Source organism: Athene noctua, chromosome 6 (genome assembly GCF_965140245.1).
Source record: "Athene noctua chromosome 6, bAthNoc1.hap1.1, whole genome shotgun sequence".
In the NCBI taxonomy this organism is placed as follows: domain Eukaryota; kingdom Metazoa; phylum Chordata; class Aves; order Strigiformes; family Strigidae; genus Athene; species Athene noctua.
Genome location: NC_134042.1, coordinates 34,925,921 through 34,941,496, shown reverse-complemented (window position 1 = coordinate 34,941,496; position 15,576 = coordinate 34,925,921). Strand labels below are relative to the sequence as shown.

Here is a 15,576-nt window from a genome sequence, read left to right as displayed (position 1 = left end):
GTTCCTTCAGGGCAGAACCATAATAGCACTTTGAGGACATGTAGCTTCTTGTGACTTTTTTGTTAGCTAATGTGATACTGTTATGCTGGCTGTTTTGTGTACTTCCAGGAGCTGTGAATAATTTGTAGGCAATAGAACTCTGAGTAGTCAGAAACCTCATAATTGCATCAAGTGATAAATACTATGTAAAGGATTTCATGATTTAACTGTTGTCGAATTGCCACATAGTGAAATCATTAAGATCTACTGAATAACTTTTTACCCTCTGATTGTGAAAATTAATTATTAAATGATCTGAAGTGACACTGTCATTACACTGGCTTTGATTTATATTCAGTATTACAGGAGTTATGCATAATTCTAGAACGGTGTAAAAGACTCTGTTTTTAAGTAGACTGAAGGTCAGAGTCTTACATTGTCTAAACTGACTGTGTTTTCAATGTTGCAGTGCAAAGACCTGAGCTGGCCTTCTAGCTGTGGAGCAAATCCTCGTATCTGTGTCAAGGGAATTCTCACACTGCCCAAACCAGTGCATTTCAGATCTTCTGCCAAGGAGGGGTGCAATGTAAGTAGAGGCAGGGAAAACACCAAGAAATCTGCCCCCCCTTCCCAAAATAAATAAAATTGAAATGTAAATGAGTTTTTAAAACGAACAAACATCTACTCCTGTACTACATTTGCTGTGATAGTTGCCTAGGTTCAGGTTACTTCGCCCCTACACCACCCAACTTCTTAAAATTCTATCAGAATTCTTGTTCCACTTCCTCCCTATTCCTCCTTGCTTGTATTGTGCTGCCACCTTCCTCCTCTCCCAGGTCTGCAGGACAGATAAGCTCATAGGGGACTGAACCATGAGCTGCTGGCCTTGGCAACTCAGTGGTGGGGGACTGAAGGAAGACTGGGCATACCTGTAGGTGCACATTCACCCCAGGGAAGGTGGATGATGTACTGCCTCTCACTAGCACAGGAGACAAGGTTCACGCTTCCTCTCTACAGAAAACACTAAGAATTGGTTGCATGGGACAAGACTCCTGATAGTGGCAGTAAAGGAATATTAAGGGGGTGAAAGGTAAAGTGATGTAAACCTCCCATGCTGTGAGTCAAAGGTGAAATAAAATAAAATTAGAGGGAGAGACTGAAGCGAAAGGCCACAGGAGAATTTGCTATGACAGTGTGCATGTGCTGTTGTAAAGCTCCAGAAGAGATGGCCTCAACTTGTTATGGTAGTGAAAAATAATCCAGAACTTTGTCCCTGCCAGAGTGTGACAATGAGATGATGAGTCTGTGGGGGCTTATCACTGTAAAAGCACACTTTTCCATAGCAAGCTAAAATGATAGCAGTGAGCAGTGGCTATAGGACCAGGAAGCCTTAGTTTCTAGGTATTGGGCTCGGTGCAACTCTCTTACAATGGCGATGTTACTCGTCTGTTTTTCTTTCTAGGACATTGAATTTATGGAAACTTTTGTATTTGCTATTAAACTGCAAAGCCTGCAGGCTGTCAGATTGGTATTTAAAATCCAGACACAGACACCCAGGAAAAAAACAATTGGAGAGTGCTTCTTGGCGCTGCGGGAGCTCAGCTCAGAGGAGTCAAGTCATTGGCTGGATATCTCTCCTCCTTCCAAAGCACCTGTAAGTGCCAATACTGCAAAAGTATGCTGTTATATCACTTAGAAAGAGTTGTTGGAAATGAAAGTAAAATAATTCAGTACTAATTCAATGTTAACAACAAACAGGGGGTTTCTTTTTTTCCTTTTTTTTTTTTTCTTCCACTTGGGGAAAGGCATTTTGATGGTGAAAAAAATGCAGACTTTTGAACTCTGCACATAGCTGTTCTGGTCATAAACTGCAGCTGTTTCTGGGAAAAGAGCTAGGAGCAAGCTCCTCCACACCATGGCCCACAGCTTGAGGGAGGACATTCTAGGGAAATGTTCAGCAAAGGACACTGGTTAATTGCCTTTTCCAACCAAAAAAAGCATCAGAAGATCCTTAGGACTCACAGCAAGAGCTCAGAGCAAATGGAATCTGCTTTTGTTATGGAAGAAAAGTGCTAAGATCTTCAGTGGCTTGAAACTGCAGAGATAGCTATATATTTAATATTCAGATTGCATGCTGTGAAGTAATAATTCAGACAGTTCATTTCCATTAGTGTAATAAGAAGCAGGTGGTTTTCACAGTGGGATTTCCTTTCCCCCTACCCTGACTTTGTTTGTTTCCTTTACAGATTGTGTCTAGACGTTTGTATTTTCAACAAATTAAACTTGTATTAGCGATTCAAAAGCAAATTTTATCTGTGTGTCTGAGTAGTATGATACTCCTGATTTCTAATATGTTACACTTGACATTTTTTAGTTCTAATAAGAATAACCATATTGCTTCAAAAGCAGTAAGATTAAGTGAAAGAGGAAGCTGGTTTAGAAACTGCTTCACCCCTGAATCATCTCATAGTTTCTCTCTCTGTGTTGGCTTTCCTCACCATTATATCCAAGAGCCCTCCAGACACTGCTGCAATTCATCCCTGTATTCCCCTGTGAGGCAGCAAACTACCCTACTTGCCGATAGAGATCCAAAGCTCAGAGTGTAGCTTCATCTCAGGGTTACACAGAAATTTTGTTACTGAGCTGCAAAGGGAATTTGGGTCCCTTCGATGAACTGGCCTGACTTCTCTTTATCTGACCTGTTGCTCTCTTGCTTGGTGCATTTTGCTTCACTGAATTGCATTAAAACTTGAAGAGGAACCAGGACTAGTAAAGTCTTTTTAAATGGAGGCTGTCAGGAAAGCTGGATCTCTGCTGGCCTTCTTCAGCTGTTCTTAAAGTGTTCAGAGTACGTTAGCATCTGACAGGAGAATAATAAGGATGCCTCAATGCAACTTTGCCACTAGCAGAAATTCTAAAAAACTTCCAGACTGGAGATCTCAGTACCTTCAGAGTGTGTGTGGTTGTGTGTGTTTAGCGCATGTAACACCCAAGTACTTCCATAACACAGGAAACTCCACGGCCTGCAGTCACCCTGAACATTCATGACATTAAGCAACAGGGCCTTGTATCTATGCAAAGCATTGCAAAATTCAGAAGTGTGGGAGGAGAACTCCAAAGGTTTTTGTGTTAGTGGAGCATACCTGGTCTCTCACTTCCACACACAGGTTTAGTAGAGCTACAGCTGCATGCCCAGATTTTCTTGTGTCTGCTTTTACCATTGAGGAATCTAGGTGAAAACTGAGGAGTCGTTTATTTGTCCATCATCTCTGGCTGCAGCCCACAAGGGCCATGTGTGCGCTGTGCATAAGCAGTCAATCAGCGGAGCACATGTACTGCAGTATGACAAGTGCAAGATGCACTTACTTACTGTGAATCTGCAGGCTGTGTATGCAACACATGCTTATATTTCTGTCCAGGAAATCCCAGATAGAAATGTGGGAGCCCAACATATGACAGAATTCCTGTGTTTCCTGAGTTTATAAGCAACTTAATCCAGATGTTATAGCAACATTCTTCTGCTTGTAGGTGTGCCGTGCAGAACTTCAAATAGGAACTTGTTTTCAAGCAATAAACAGGAGGATTCAGTTACAGATTCTTGAAGCACAAAACCTTCCAGTTTCATCTACACCACTGTCTTCAAGTAAGTTAATCAGCTGTCTTATGCCTCCTGTCTAAAAGCATTTGTAACAGGTAAATTGTTGCTCAAATGGGTTGGCAATTCATAACATTCCTTACAAACCTCAGAATAAGATATTGTGCAGTAGATTTCCATTGCCAAGGCTTGTTTCCACAGATGTCTTACTTGATTACTTTTTGTTTGGTTTGAAGCTATGTGTTTATGTATTTTGGAAGATTTTTATCCCAGTATTAATCCTGACATATAAGAGCATTAACTTGCACTTGCTGTTTGGATACTGTGTTAATCAGTTCAATATTATTGAACATGGTCTGTTTGTGTGACTAGTCAGGAAAGCTATTGTACAGTTCTTTTGGCCAGACTTTTGGGAAATTACTGCAATCTGAACCATACATGTGGATCTTGTCTGTTCCTTTTTGGGTGTGTTTGTGAGTAACCCTTGGTGTGCTATGCCTTTTTCCCTCCCTTTTGTGCTAGATTTCTTTGTGAAAGTTGGAATGTTTAGTACAGAAGGGATCATCTATAAGAAGAAGACTCGTCTTCTGAAGTCGATTAATGGCCAAGTAAAATGGGGAGAAATGATGATTTTTCCAGTTAGCCAAGCTGAACAAGGAATTAGCTTTCTTATCAAGCTCTACAGCAGAAGCTCAGTGAGAAGAAAACACTTCCTAGGACAGGTTGGTTTCTGCTAACTGGCATGTTATCCTTTACTTAAAATCCAGTTCCACAGGTTTCTTGGTATGAGTTTTAAAATACTTTAAGGTGGCATATAGCAAAATAGTAAATTCTAATAAACTCTTCTGGATGTAACCCAAGAAAGAATAGTAGTGCACTCTTAAATATGCATAAACATCAGAATGGGAGTTGACATTTGATTTTTCTTTTAAAAAGAAATCCTTAAGTCTTTTTTGTGTGGATTATTACTATGTGAAAGATTCCTTCCTACAGAGAGACATACGATCTCCTCCTTGCCTCTAGGCCTTCTAAAGAAAACAAACATAGCACTCACAGGAGCTCCACAACCTACAATGTACTGTACAGAAGAGGGGTGTGCTGGCTTACCATACCAATACACTTACAAACAGGTGTATGTAAAAGGAAGTATCAACAGCTACAATATCAGACTGCCTTCCTGGGTAAAACAATGGCAAAATCGCAAATTATTCTAAATATGTATGTTCAAGTGTTAACATAGGTGATCAAATACAAAATTATTGTTTAGTTGAATGTTCTTCTTTCCTCTCTTTTTTTTTTTTTTAAACAGCTGGAACTTCAGTAGTATCTCTTTAAAAGCATTTGTGTGATCATATTTATTTAACCACAGTAAAGCTTGGTAGTCTGGTCTCCTTTTATTCTCTCTGTCCTCCTGTCCTCTTCCCCTGTTTGTTCTAATTTCCCATCATTCTGTCTCTTCTTTCTCTCCTTTTCTTCTTGGTATACTGAGCCACAGCTGTTCTTAATGCTTTGTGCTTTTGCTGACCCAGCTAGATTTAGTAGCAGAATTTTAATATATGCATAAATGAGTAAGGCAGGATTGATATTGAGACACCAACTGTAATGTCTTTTGTCAGGTGAAGAACTGTGCTATCCTTAAGTACAGAAAATATTACTGTCCCATTCTGTTGATGTTTCTTGTGTCTGCTGAAGACGTGCAGTTATAGGAGATGCTGATGTGCTATAGAAATGATATGCCAGCAAGAGCTATGTGAAGTTCCTCCATTTTATGGAGCCTCGTGTCTCACATGTTCCATCTTTCAGTGATTCCTGTTGGTGGAATTGGATTTGGAATACAGAAAGAAAAAAAAAAAAAAAAAAGTTTATTTTAGCTGTGCTACCTTGGGGTGAAAATAACTGGGTATGATTTTGCAGTCACTTAACAATATATGAGGTCATCTCAATCTGACGAGTTACATTTAATCATGGATCTTATTTTTAGGGGGAGGAAATGAGCTACTTATCCTCAGAGGTTATGTGGAAAAGGTTGTTTCAGCTCATGCAGGCAGACATTGCCACATAACACATGAAGACATAAAATATGGCTCAGGGAGAAATGTACTTTGAGCAATTGGCTGGGTAGCTGGAAAAAGATGAATATAGCTGGATCTATTAACTTTATTCTTCAGAGAATGATGTTTAATTGGATGCTGTTCTAAGCAGACAATACTTAGATTAGGCTGCTTTTACAGGCATGTCTTTAATCATGAGCAATATGCATATTGAATCTCTGTGGATGAAACATCAGCTGTCTGTGGCATTCTGGAAGACATTATTCTCACTTATTGAGGACTCACGCCTCAGCAGTGTAGGCTAAATGTACTTTATGGTGAAGGTTTCTCAGAAGTCTTAAAAGGACTCATTCTTGGAAGACTTGAGGAAATAGAGTCTTGTAAATAAAGATACCTACTTACATAAGCAGAATTCTTTTGGCAGTGGGGGCTGGTGATAATGTTCCAGGGGAAAACTTCCTACTTGTACCTCGTTTCCTCATTTAATGGCCACTATCCCTTACTTGAACACCAAGAAGAACAGGACTCTTACTGCATGACTATGTGTGGTATGGGCATGTTAGTAACCTCTGTGGAATGCAGGTTTGGCCTTGTCTCTTGGCATGTGAAATTTTAAATGCTTATGAAAATGCTGGACAGCTAGCTCAGGATGCCAAATGGCTTGCAGCCAACTGGAGTTCAAATGCATAGAGCCATCACTGGCCCTGATGAGCTCTTGACCCCAGCATGTGCATTTGAATGGAGCAGGGAATGCTTGACTTAAAACATCTTATTAAGTAGAGAAACATTAGTATGTAGTGCATTCTCTAAACTATTTTAGATGTTAAATTTAAATCCAGACTCCCTGTGTTCCCAGCTGAAAGCCAAAATACGTTAGTCCTAATAGAACTGTATTTGTTGGTGTTATGTTTTGGTCACAGTCTACACGTTGTATCTTATTCTACACTTCCATGGCATTTATTTGGAACTAAAAAAGGCTGGGCCTCTGTGTTGTATCAGGTAAACTCAATTTTATTTTTCTTTTTGTTTCTTACTGCAGATCTGGTTAAGTTCTGATAGCAGTAACAGTGAAGCAGTAGAGCAGTGGAAAGATACTATTGCCAACCCTGAAAAAGTTGTTGTTAAATGGTACAGCATTGGTCCATCTTGAAGACTGGAGATGAAACTCGGGACTGATTTTTCTACAAAGATAGTCGTATGCTGTTTAAAATAGTATAAATAAAAAGAAAAATATGGTCTACACAAGTTCGTCAGAAGTTCTACACTGCATCACACCTCCATGGTAATGGAAAATTCAGTTTCAGCAAGAGAAATACTAGCTAAATATTATTAAGAAAAAGACGTAAGAACTGGGTAAAGTGCTCATTTGCTTTTAAAAAATCCACCTTGAAAAATGTATTTTTACCCCTTTCAGGATCCATAATAGCACAGAAATCCAATCTAGGAGAGAAGCAGCTTGAATCAGGATTTTCTTCACTAGTCACTGACATCATCCTCATCTGCAATCTTGTCTTTGGCAGACTCCAAAGTCCATGAGAATAAGTTGGTCTGTGGCCTGATCCTAGGCACCTCTGAGCCTCTGGGGTTACACCGGGGTTACACCATTTATCAGAGGAACGTGTGCCTGAGCAAGTGGGAAAGCAGTGGCAGTTAGGAGAAGGCATAAGGGGAATGATGCAATAAGGCAGTAGCCAAAGGCTTTTCTAATCTCCATCTTTGAAGATGGAGATGTTCAGCACCCTGATGTGCCTGTAGCTTGGGTTTTCCCCCATCCTTCTCTCTAAATGGAAGGGCTGAGATAGAATGGTTTCTCTGACTAACTGTGATCTTCACAAGTGGGGTCCTCCAGACTTGCTCTGTTTGGGTAAATTCTGGTTGGAATCAGTAGAATAACACAAAGAGGCAACAGCCCTGCCTAGGATCAGAGCTGATATTTTTAGATAAACTACTTTCTTAAAAAGAATTCTTTTATGTAAACCACATACTATCTAATCAACAATGTTCTAGCATTTGCTTACATTGCTAAAAACCAGACTAACATGTATGAAGGAGTAAGCAAATATTTATTGACATAAGTTCTTTTTGATATTAATTAAAATGCAGCACAGTAAGGGACTCAGACTTTGTTTAAAAGATGGGCTACTACTGCAGAAGTATTTGTTATGTGTCTAGGATACTGAAAAATTATGTGTGGGAGTATATTTTTCTTGTTTATAGCAAGAAAAAATTACCATATTTTTATTGCAAATTATATTTTTCCTACAAAATCCTACGATTATTTTTATATTACTCCCCATATTTTCAGGGGTTTATTCACAGTTATTTTTAAGGTGGGAAAATGCCATGTGTATAATTGATAATATATACATCTAAAAGCACAGACCTCTTTGCACTACTTTACTGGATTTAAAAAATATACATACTCCATTAAACCCACTGCTTGCACATTTACTGTTTGCTGTCTGGACTGTACAAATATGTATGTTCATATAGGTGCTGAATAGTTGTATCTTTTTTTATAACTTGTATCCCATTCACACATCAGACAAAAACTATACTGGCAGCGAGAGCACTTGCTGCTGGAAGGCAAAGGAACAGTGGGGAGCAGAAAAAACACTGTAACAGGGAAGCATGTTGTATTTAAGCATAGAGCTCAGAGCATCTTTATTTTAACTTTTTTGACTTTGAGAGTCAAGAAAAAATGGAATCTCTTCTTTTTTTAATCAGCTGATAATTGAAGCTTTTAGAACTTCAATGATCCAGATTGTTGTTGTTGAAATTTAGTATTTTGAAAATGGGCAAACAAAAAGATTTTCCTAGGCTCTTACACGTTCTGCTTGTTGACCAGTTTTTATAAATGAACTGAAAAAGTTTTTGCATGTTACTCAGAGAACAAACATCAGTTCTAGCTCTTACTGACACTCTATGCAAAGCTTCCAGTAGGCCCAAAGGATCTTGACTGACAGTGTTAACTCCCAGCCAGTTCCTACACTTGGGATGAGCCTGGCCTGTTGGGTAAAATGAAAAAAGGAACTGGATCAAGCTGATATTCTTGGAGTACCTTTACTTGAATGCATGGATCTTTTTTATACATTGTGGCTGAACCACAGTAACAAAAGTGCAAGCTAACATTTCCTTATGCAGAATGCTGCTCTATTTGAAAAAGAGGACAGGGAATATCCCAGTGTTTTGGAGGCTTCGATTACCATGACAGTGGTTCTACAGATACTGTGTAAAATGGACTTTTAGGACTGTCTTAGGACACATAGCCTTTTAAAGGCCTAACTAGTAATGTCCTCTTTTTTCCTATGTTAATATTTAATCTATGTGTTTATAATAAAAGTTATGAACAGAAAATACTCCTTTTTTTCCCCCCATTGTTTATACCAGTGTTCACCAGCATCTCAAAATGAATTTCAAGTCCTACCTTTTTCTCTGAGAAAATTCCAACTAAGGAACTATATTTCATGTAGTGTTACATGTAGGGGAGTTGGCTGCTAACACACTGAAGAGATATATGCAGCCTCTCTTTGCAAGGTGCACACAGGCACTAGAGCACGCTGGAGAACATACTCTGGGGCACTGCTTCATCCTGTGCTCATTCTGGGGCTTTGGGGTTTTCTGCGTTTGTCTGTGCATTCAGATAAAAATTCAATTAATTCTTAATCACTGGCTCAAGACACTGTGCTTTTTTTCTACTAAATTGGATCATTTAAGTTGCTTGTTGCCTAGATTTGTTCCTCAATTTGTCCAGAACACTACAGTGTTCTTTAGGAAACTGTATTTCAGGTATAGAAAGCAGAAAGACCTTTATTGGTCTCGACACACAAAATTTGTCTCTGCTGACTCAGTGCACACACCATTACTGAGAGCATGGCAGTGGAGCATTGGGATGTCCATCTCTACACACGCTCCAGCTTTGTTGTATGTAGCGGGGTAAGGAGGGAAACAGGCAATACTTGGCTGCAAGATGGTGAGGAAAACAAACCTATGTTGTGTTATTTTGGCTTTTTTTAATTTTTTTTTTTTTAATACTGCTTTGTCCTACTCGTGTCCTAATTCCTGGGAGGAAGCCAGGAATTCTCTTTGCTTTCACTACTGAGGAACATCATCTAAGGATGGAGAGGGACCTGCCCAGCTCAAGAACCAAAAAGTGCCTATTCATTGCATCAGCATTTACCTTGCAAGTAAACCAAAGCTGTGTTTCAAACAACCCATCACCTGAAATAATAGTCCAGTCTTCATAATAATGCCTGGTTTGGTGCTTCTGAGGATGCCTGACAGGTAAAGGGGTTGTCCAGAGGATTGGTTACAGTGGGTTGGAAAATGAAACTGTTTGGAGGATGGGAGCTGCCAGTGAGTTAATTCTGTGAGGTTATCTGTGTAAGAGGTGCAGAGGTTGTACAGGAATGGAGAAATGGCTGGAAGGAAAAGTCACAAGTGCACATTGAGAAGACACTGGGATGCATGCACACTGACACTCTTGAACAGAATTGTGAAAAATGGAAGATAATTTGTGGTGTAGTACAATCAACCAGTCAGATAAACTTACTAGCTGTCACATAAAGCATTTTTCATTGATGATTCAGTGGGTCTAGAGCTTATCAGTATGGTTGTTATGTTAGAGAGCAGTCCTGAAGAAAAAAAAATGAAGAAAGGGGATACATGCATGTTCCTAGCAGCAGTCCCAGGGTACAACTGACTTTAAATTGGGGTGTTCCAGCAGATGTTATTTCAATTTGAATGTCTTAAAAGGCCAGTTAAAATAACCTGGGATGTCTTGCTTTGGAAGTGCAGAATATTTTGCTTTATTGCTTAGTGACTGCCTCACTATAAATGCATGTGAGACTGGCTCATTCAAATTCAGCTCCTGGCTTATTTGAGACTAAGGCAGTTTTCCAGAAAAGGAAAATAATACATCGTTTGAAGTCCAATCTACAGTATAAATTAGCAAGGAACTTTATGTACTCCAGGATACATGCAAGAAGGAAAAAAGGTGTCTCGGAGCACTCTTCTAATAGTGACAGCTGTATGTTGTCCCTCTAATGCATGCTCAGCCACTATTTTGATAGCTATATCCAAGTTTACTGTCACTGGAAATGCTGTTATGAAAGCTGTTTTGTCAGTTCACTTAATTTGTAGATAAAAGGCACACATGGTATATAGTCGGATTTGCTGTTGCTTCTAGTTAGTGACTCACTCAGCTTCCTAACTTATAACAATTTTGATGAAAGCAGCAGAGGTTCAGAAGCTGCACCAGTTTTATTTTAATCAGCTCCAAAATGGATGTAAGTGAACTGGCAGAACAGTTATGATCTTACATTAAACGTTACTCATACAGAGATTTGTGCATGCTTAGAAACCAACCATAGACTAAACTTAATCAGATTTTCCAGAATGTGTGTATATAGTTTCACTGGTTAATCAAACAATTCTGGTTTAAGTTTATTTATTTATGATTAATAGCATTCTGTATGTAAACGAGGCCAACAAATTTATTTTTCAAGTCTTTACATCTCAATGGCACAGCATGGCATTCCTTTTAAGGAAAAAAAATGTAAGATTCTACCTCAAAAGCTGAGTGGGCGTAACAGTTTGTGAACCACATTATCATAAAATGTTACATGGAAAATAATTGTATTTGAGTATGCAATCTTTTGTGATCATAATATAAATAGGGCCATGTTGCTAAATCCATTAGACATCCCTGATCTGTTCTTTTATTGGCAAGAGATTTGTATAAAACAAAAGGTAATTTTGTAAGCATTCAATTAAGCACATATGCTGTTTGACTCGAAAACTGTCTGCCCAATGGAGGTTGCTTTTTGAGTTATGAATTGATTTTGCAGCCAAAGCATAAAGTTGTCTAGAATGTGGGAGCAGGGTTGTCCCACTTCTTGCTTTCATCCTGCCAACATATGTATGACATGGGAGGCAGGCTGAGTAGTTGCGGACAGCTTGGTGTAAATCATGCTGGACATGATACACCCCCCCTCGTTTTTCCAGTTTCTGCTGTAAAATTACATCACCATGTAAATACAGCCCTGTACATGATCTCATGCTTGGTGCATGGAAAAAGCCATCACAAAACCAGCACCATGTTCCACAAACACTGCTCCAGCAGGTTTACATTCTTTTCCCCAGCACTGAGGGACAGGCTATCATCTCTCACAATCTGAGGCAAAACTCCCATTGTGTTCAGCAGAAGCAACCAGTCTTCAAAGCTGTTTTAGTTATTTCAGCATTGATGGTCTTTATCTAACAAAAGGTTGCACACAGCTTAATTTTAAAAATATTTTTAAAATAGATAAAAATCTGTTCATAGTGATGTTTCCGTAGAAACTGAATTTGATTGAACGTGGATCTGCATCTCTTAAACATAATGCAATTTTCATTATTTCAGTGGCTTTGAAACAAATCTTCAATGCTGATATTTTCCCCATATTTCTGACTGTGCAACTTTTTCCTTCCTTTTATTTGCTTGTAGACTGCTCTTCTCCCTCAGCATAAACAAGTCTTTAAATGATGACTGCTTTTTGCAGTTAACTTTCTGCTTTTCTAGTGATGTTTCCCCACTTCTTTATTTAGTATTGGGACCAGCGTTATACATGTCCTACTTTAGCTGTTCAAAGAACTAGCTATAAGCAGGCATGTTTCAATCCTAGGCCTTGGATCATATCTGATGCTCTGCATTTCTGAGCTACCTTTGCTCGCCTCTTTGATGGTATGGTTCTAGTACCATTAAACACAACAACGGGACATATCAGTTGTAACTACTTATTGTGCACCTGGGTATCTTCACATGCCTTTCTCATCCTCCAAAAATTACCTTAGGAAATTATTTTGGGTGATGAGAAGAAGCAAGCTGTTTGTGCTTCTGGCCTTTGAGGACAGTGTGGTTGTTAGACTGCCGTTACCTGTGCTGTGAGGCAAAGAGGAAGGCTCAAGGAAGAATCATAAAAAGCTGCACCTCCAGGTGGAGGGAGGCTTGCACCTCCTGTATACATGATCTGGGAAACGCTGCTTAGCCTGGGGACTGGAATCCCTTGCCAGATGCCCCAAGGGAGGGGTCGTAATATTGTACTTTCTGTCTTTATCTAAATATAGGGAAATTTTTCATAGGAGGAATAGTATGGCTCACAGATTTCTATGAAGCAGAGCACTGACTGAAAGATCTTGGCAGTCTTTGGGAAAAAAAAAAAAAAAGTCATAGGAATGTACTTGTTAGTTTTAAATATAACCAAGCTTTGTCACTTCTCATAGGAGAGGAGTGAATTCTTAGTCTGTGATACATAGCAGAAGAAGAAAATGCATGTACACCCAAACCAGGGCTGGGTCTCCTCTGCAATGGTATTCGTTAGTCCTTCAAACACTGAGGTGGAACCATACACACTTAATCTGCCCCTTTTCCTGCAGTAAGGATGGGTTGGGTGAGGGATTGTTAAGAGAAGGGTGTGAAGGAGGTAGAATAAAAGCAGTGCTTTTGTTTTGAAAAACATTGTTTTTCAAAGCAATGTAATATGCCTGTAACTATTGACAAAGCTTTTATTTGACGTGACTTAAGATAGGTGATTACGCATTTAGATATTTGCGTAGGTTCTTTCAGTACCTCCCTGGCATAAGACTGAATTAAGTGCTTAATTCTGCTGTGTTCATTGACCTCTGAGCTCTAGACCTAATTATGCCTGATTTTCTATGGATTCTTCCCTTGTGGTTGATTGACTTTGGTGTGCAAATCGGGGTAGACTTCCTTGAATCTTTTTGCTGCACATCAGGTAGTTACAGAGGTTCTCTCCCAGATAGATTCTCTGATTTCTAGTAAGAGCTCATTACAGCTATTCCTTCACCTGGGAAACTGGGAGCTGGCTCTTCCTTGTCTGCCTGAATGTTGCTGGGTTTTCTTGAAACCTTTGAAAACAGAATTACCTGTGACATCTCTACTATCAGTCGAATTCAGCTGCAGTGACTAATGTGCTAAAAAATTATTGTGGGTCTTGGAGAGAATGAGAGAAAAGATGCTATGTTGCTTCAGGAGCTGTGGCTCAACTGTGTTTTCCTCTGTTCTGCCACAGGCCAGGGAAGCTTTTCAGATTGTTGCTGATCATAGTTCCAGCTTAGTTTCTCAAGGCAGCTCAAGCAGTTTCTCTGAAGATGCATTTGTTAAAGCATGGATATTTTGGAGCAGTATGCTATGGAGCTGGCCGCTTGCTGGGGTGTCACAGTAATGCAGTTTTAAAGATCTGGGTGAAGAGAACGTACCTTGAAATTACCAATGACTAAAAGCAGAAGCAGAGGTTTAATTAAGGTTACTATGAAGAAATGCTTTAAAGGCTTCATTTTTAGATAATAAAATGATGAGTAGCAGCAAACATCAAGTCCCCTTTAATCTCCAGCATGTACATCTAATTAGGACTCCATTAAAGGACTTTTTTAAGCCACTAGCCTTGCTACATTTAACTCGGTGCTGAGGTTGAAAAGCTCCATGTTCCATGGGCAGAGAACTGACTGGCAGCTACAAACTGTCCTGAACCTTAGGAGCAGGATCTGAGATTTCTAATCATTGTTTTCAGATCTACCCTGTGACTTGTGCAATGGAATCAGCCTAGTTTCAGGTAGTCTGACTTGCTTTTGGAGCACATACCTTACTGAGAGTTGTATGTGGATCTAGACCTACTGCACAAACATGTCCAAAAAAAATGGATGATTGAATGATGACTCAAATCAAAAGTTTGAAGGGTTTTTTTAAAAGCAGGACAGATAAGCCCAAGGAATTCTGGATGAAACTGTGACAATGAAATCTGCATTTGTGATTAACATGACTGGCTCAAGCTGATAAACCTGTGCAGGGGAAAAAGGTGGGTCAGAATGCCCATGAAAGAAAAGTAGGGAAAATTGGATAAATATAGAGAAAGGGCTGCAAAAATCAGGATTAATACACTCCCCTAATTTCAAAGACAAGAAGTAGAGTCTCGACGATTTTAGGGGCACTTCAACCAAGCTCTTGTGCTAAGGTGAATTAGATCCTGGGAGTAGAACAGGATCGCTGAGGCTCTAGTTCTTCGCTGTGACTTGTTAGAATTTGCTGTCTCTCCACATTATGCATTTTCTTGACCAAATGCAACCCTGCTGATTACCATTCTTTAGTGTAGACAAACTGCATTGTGTGTATAAATTAAAGCCTTAAGTGTGATGAATTCAGAAGTGTACCACAATGGGATTTCTGGTATTAACTCTGCATGTAATGCCAAAATTCATAGAGAAGGAAATGTAACCTCGGTGTGGATTCAGTAATCTCTGTCACGCAACACTGTTCTTTGCTGTGGGAGTAAAAATCCTACAAGTATGCTTCTACAAAAATACAGCAGGTGCTGATACTGTCGTTGAACTGAGTGGTATTTATGGCATCAACTTGTTCTTGGCTACTTTATTTCATTAGCACTTTGTTCCCTTTTCCTGCTTGCACGTCTCTTAGTTGCCTAAGAGACAAAGCACAGTCAAACACATCCAGCTGTTTTACTTCCTTTAATCAGGCCCTGGAAGGTCATCAGAATGACAAGTTTCTCCTGTGTTTTAGAAACGTATGTCAAATCTGTTTGCAAATGTCCCTCTGTATGAACAGATCAAAGCACTAGCCTAGTCAACAAAAACAACAAGCATATCCGCATGTCAACTGCATCAACCCTTCAGCAGGAATTTTGGCAGAACAAGCCATGAATCCAACATTCAGGTGCAGATCCTCAGCTGATGTAACACAAACTGGACTGTGCAGTGGTAGATCTGAGCCAGCTCATCTTAACTGGGGGTCTGGACATGCAAGCACAGAAGCTACAGTCTTCTGCTAAAAAGTGAGAAGATTGTGACTGCTGCTGTTCATTCCTTGGAAAACCAGTGGACTGCACTGGGGTCCCAGAAGCAAGTGTTCAGGGCTGGAAATACACTTTCAGCAGCTCA

General features: G+C 39.5%; 1 protein-coding gene across 2 annotated transcripts in view; it reads left to right on the top strand.

Moving 5' to 3' along the window:
- Positions 1-8,969, top strand: part of TC2N (tandem C2 domains, nuclear) — a 34,477-nt gene extending 25,508 nt beyond the window's left edge. For both annotated transcript variants that reach the window (XM_074908554.1, XM_074908553.1), the window contains exons 8-12: positions 449-565; positions 1,442-1,633; positions 3,508-3,622; positions 4,097-4,296; positions 6,665-8,969. In XM_074908554.1, coding sequence (XP_074764655.1) covers positions 449-565; positions 1,442-1,633; positions 3,508-3,622; positions 4,097-4,296; positions 6,665-6,775 — 735 coding nt within the window. In that variant the 3' untranslated portion in view covers positions 6,776-8,969. The remainder of the gene's footprint in view (positions 1-448; positions 566-1,441; positions 1,634-3,507; positions 3,623-4,096; positions 4,297-6,664) is intronic.
- Positions 8,970-15,576: the final 6,607 nt, after the last annotated feature.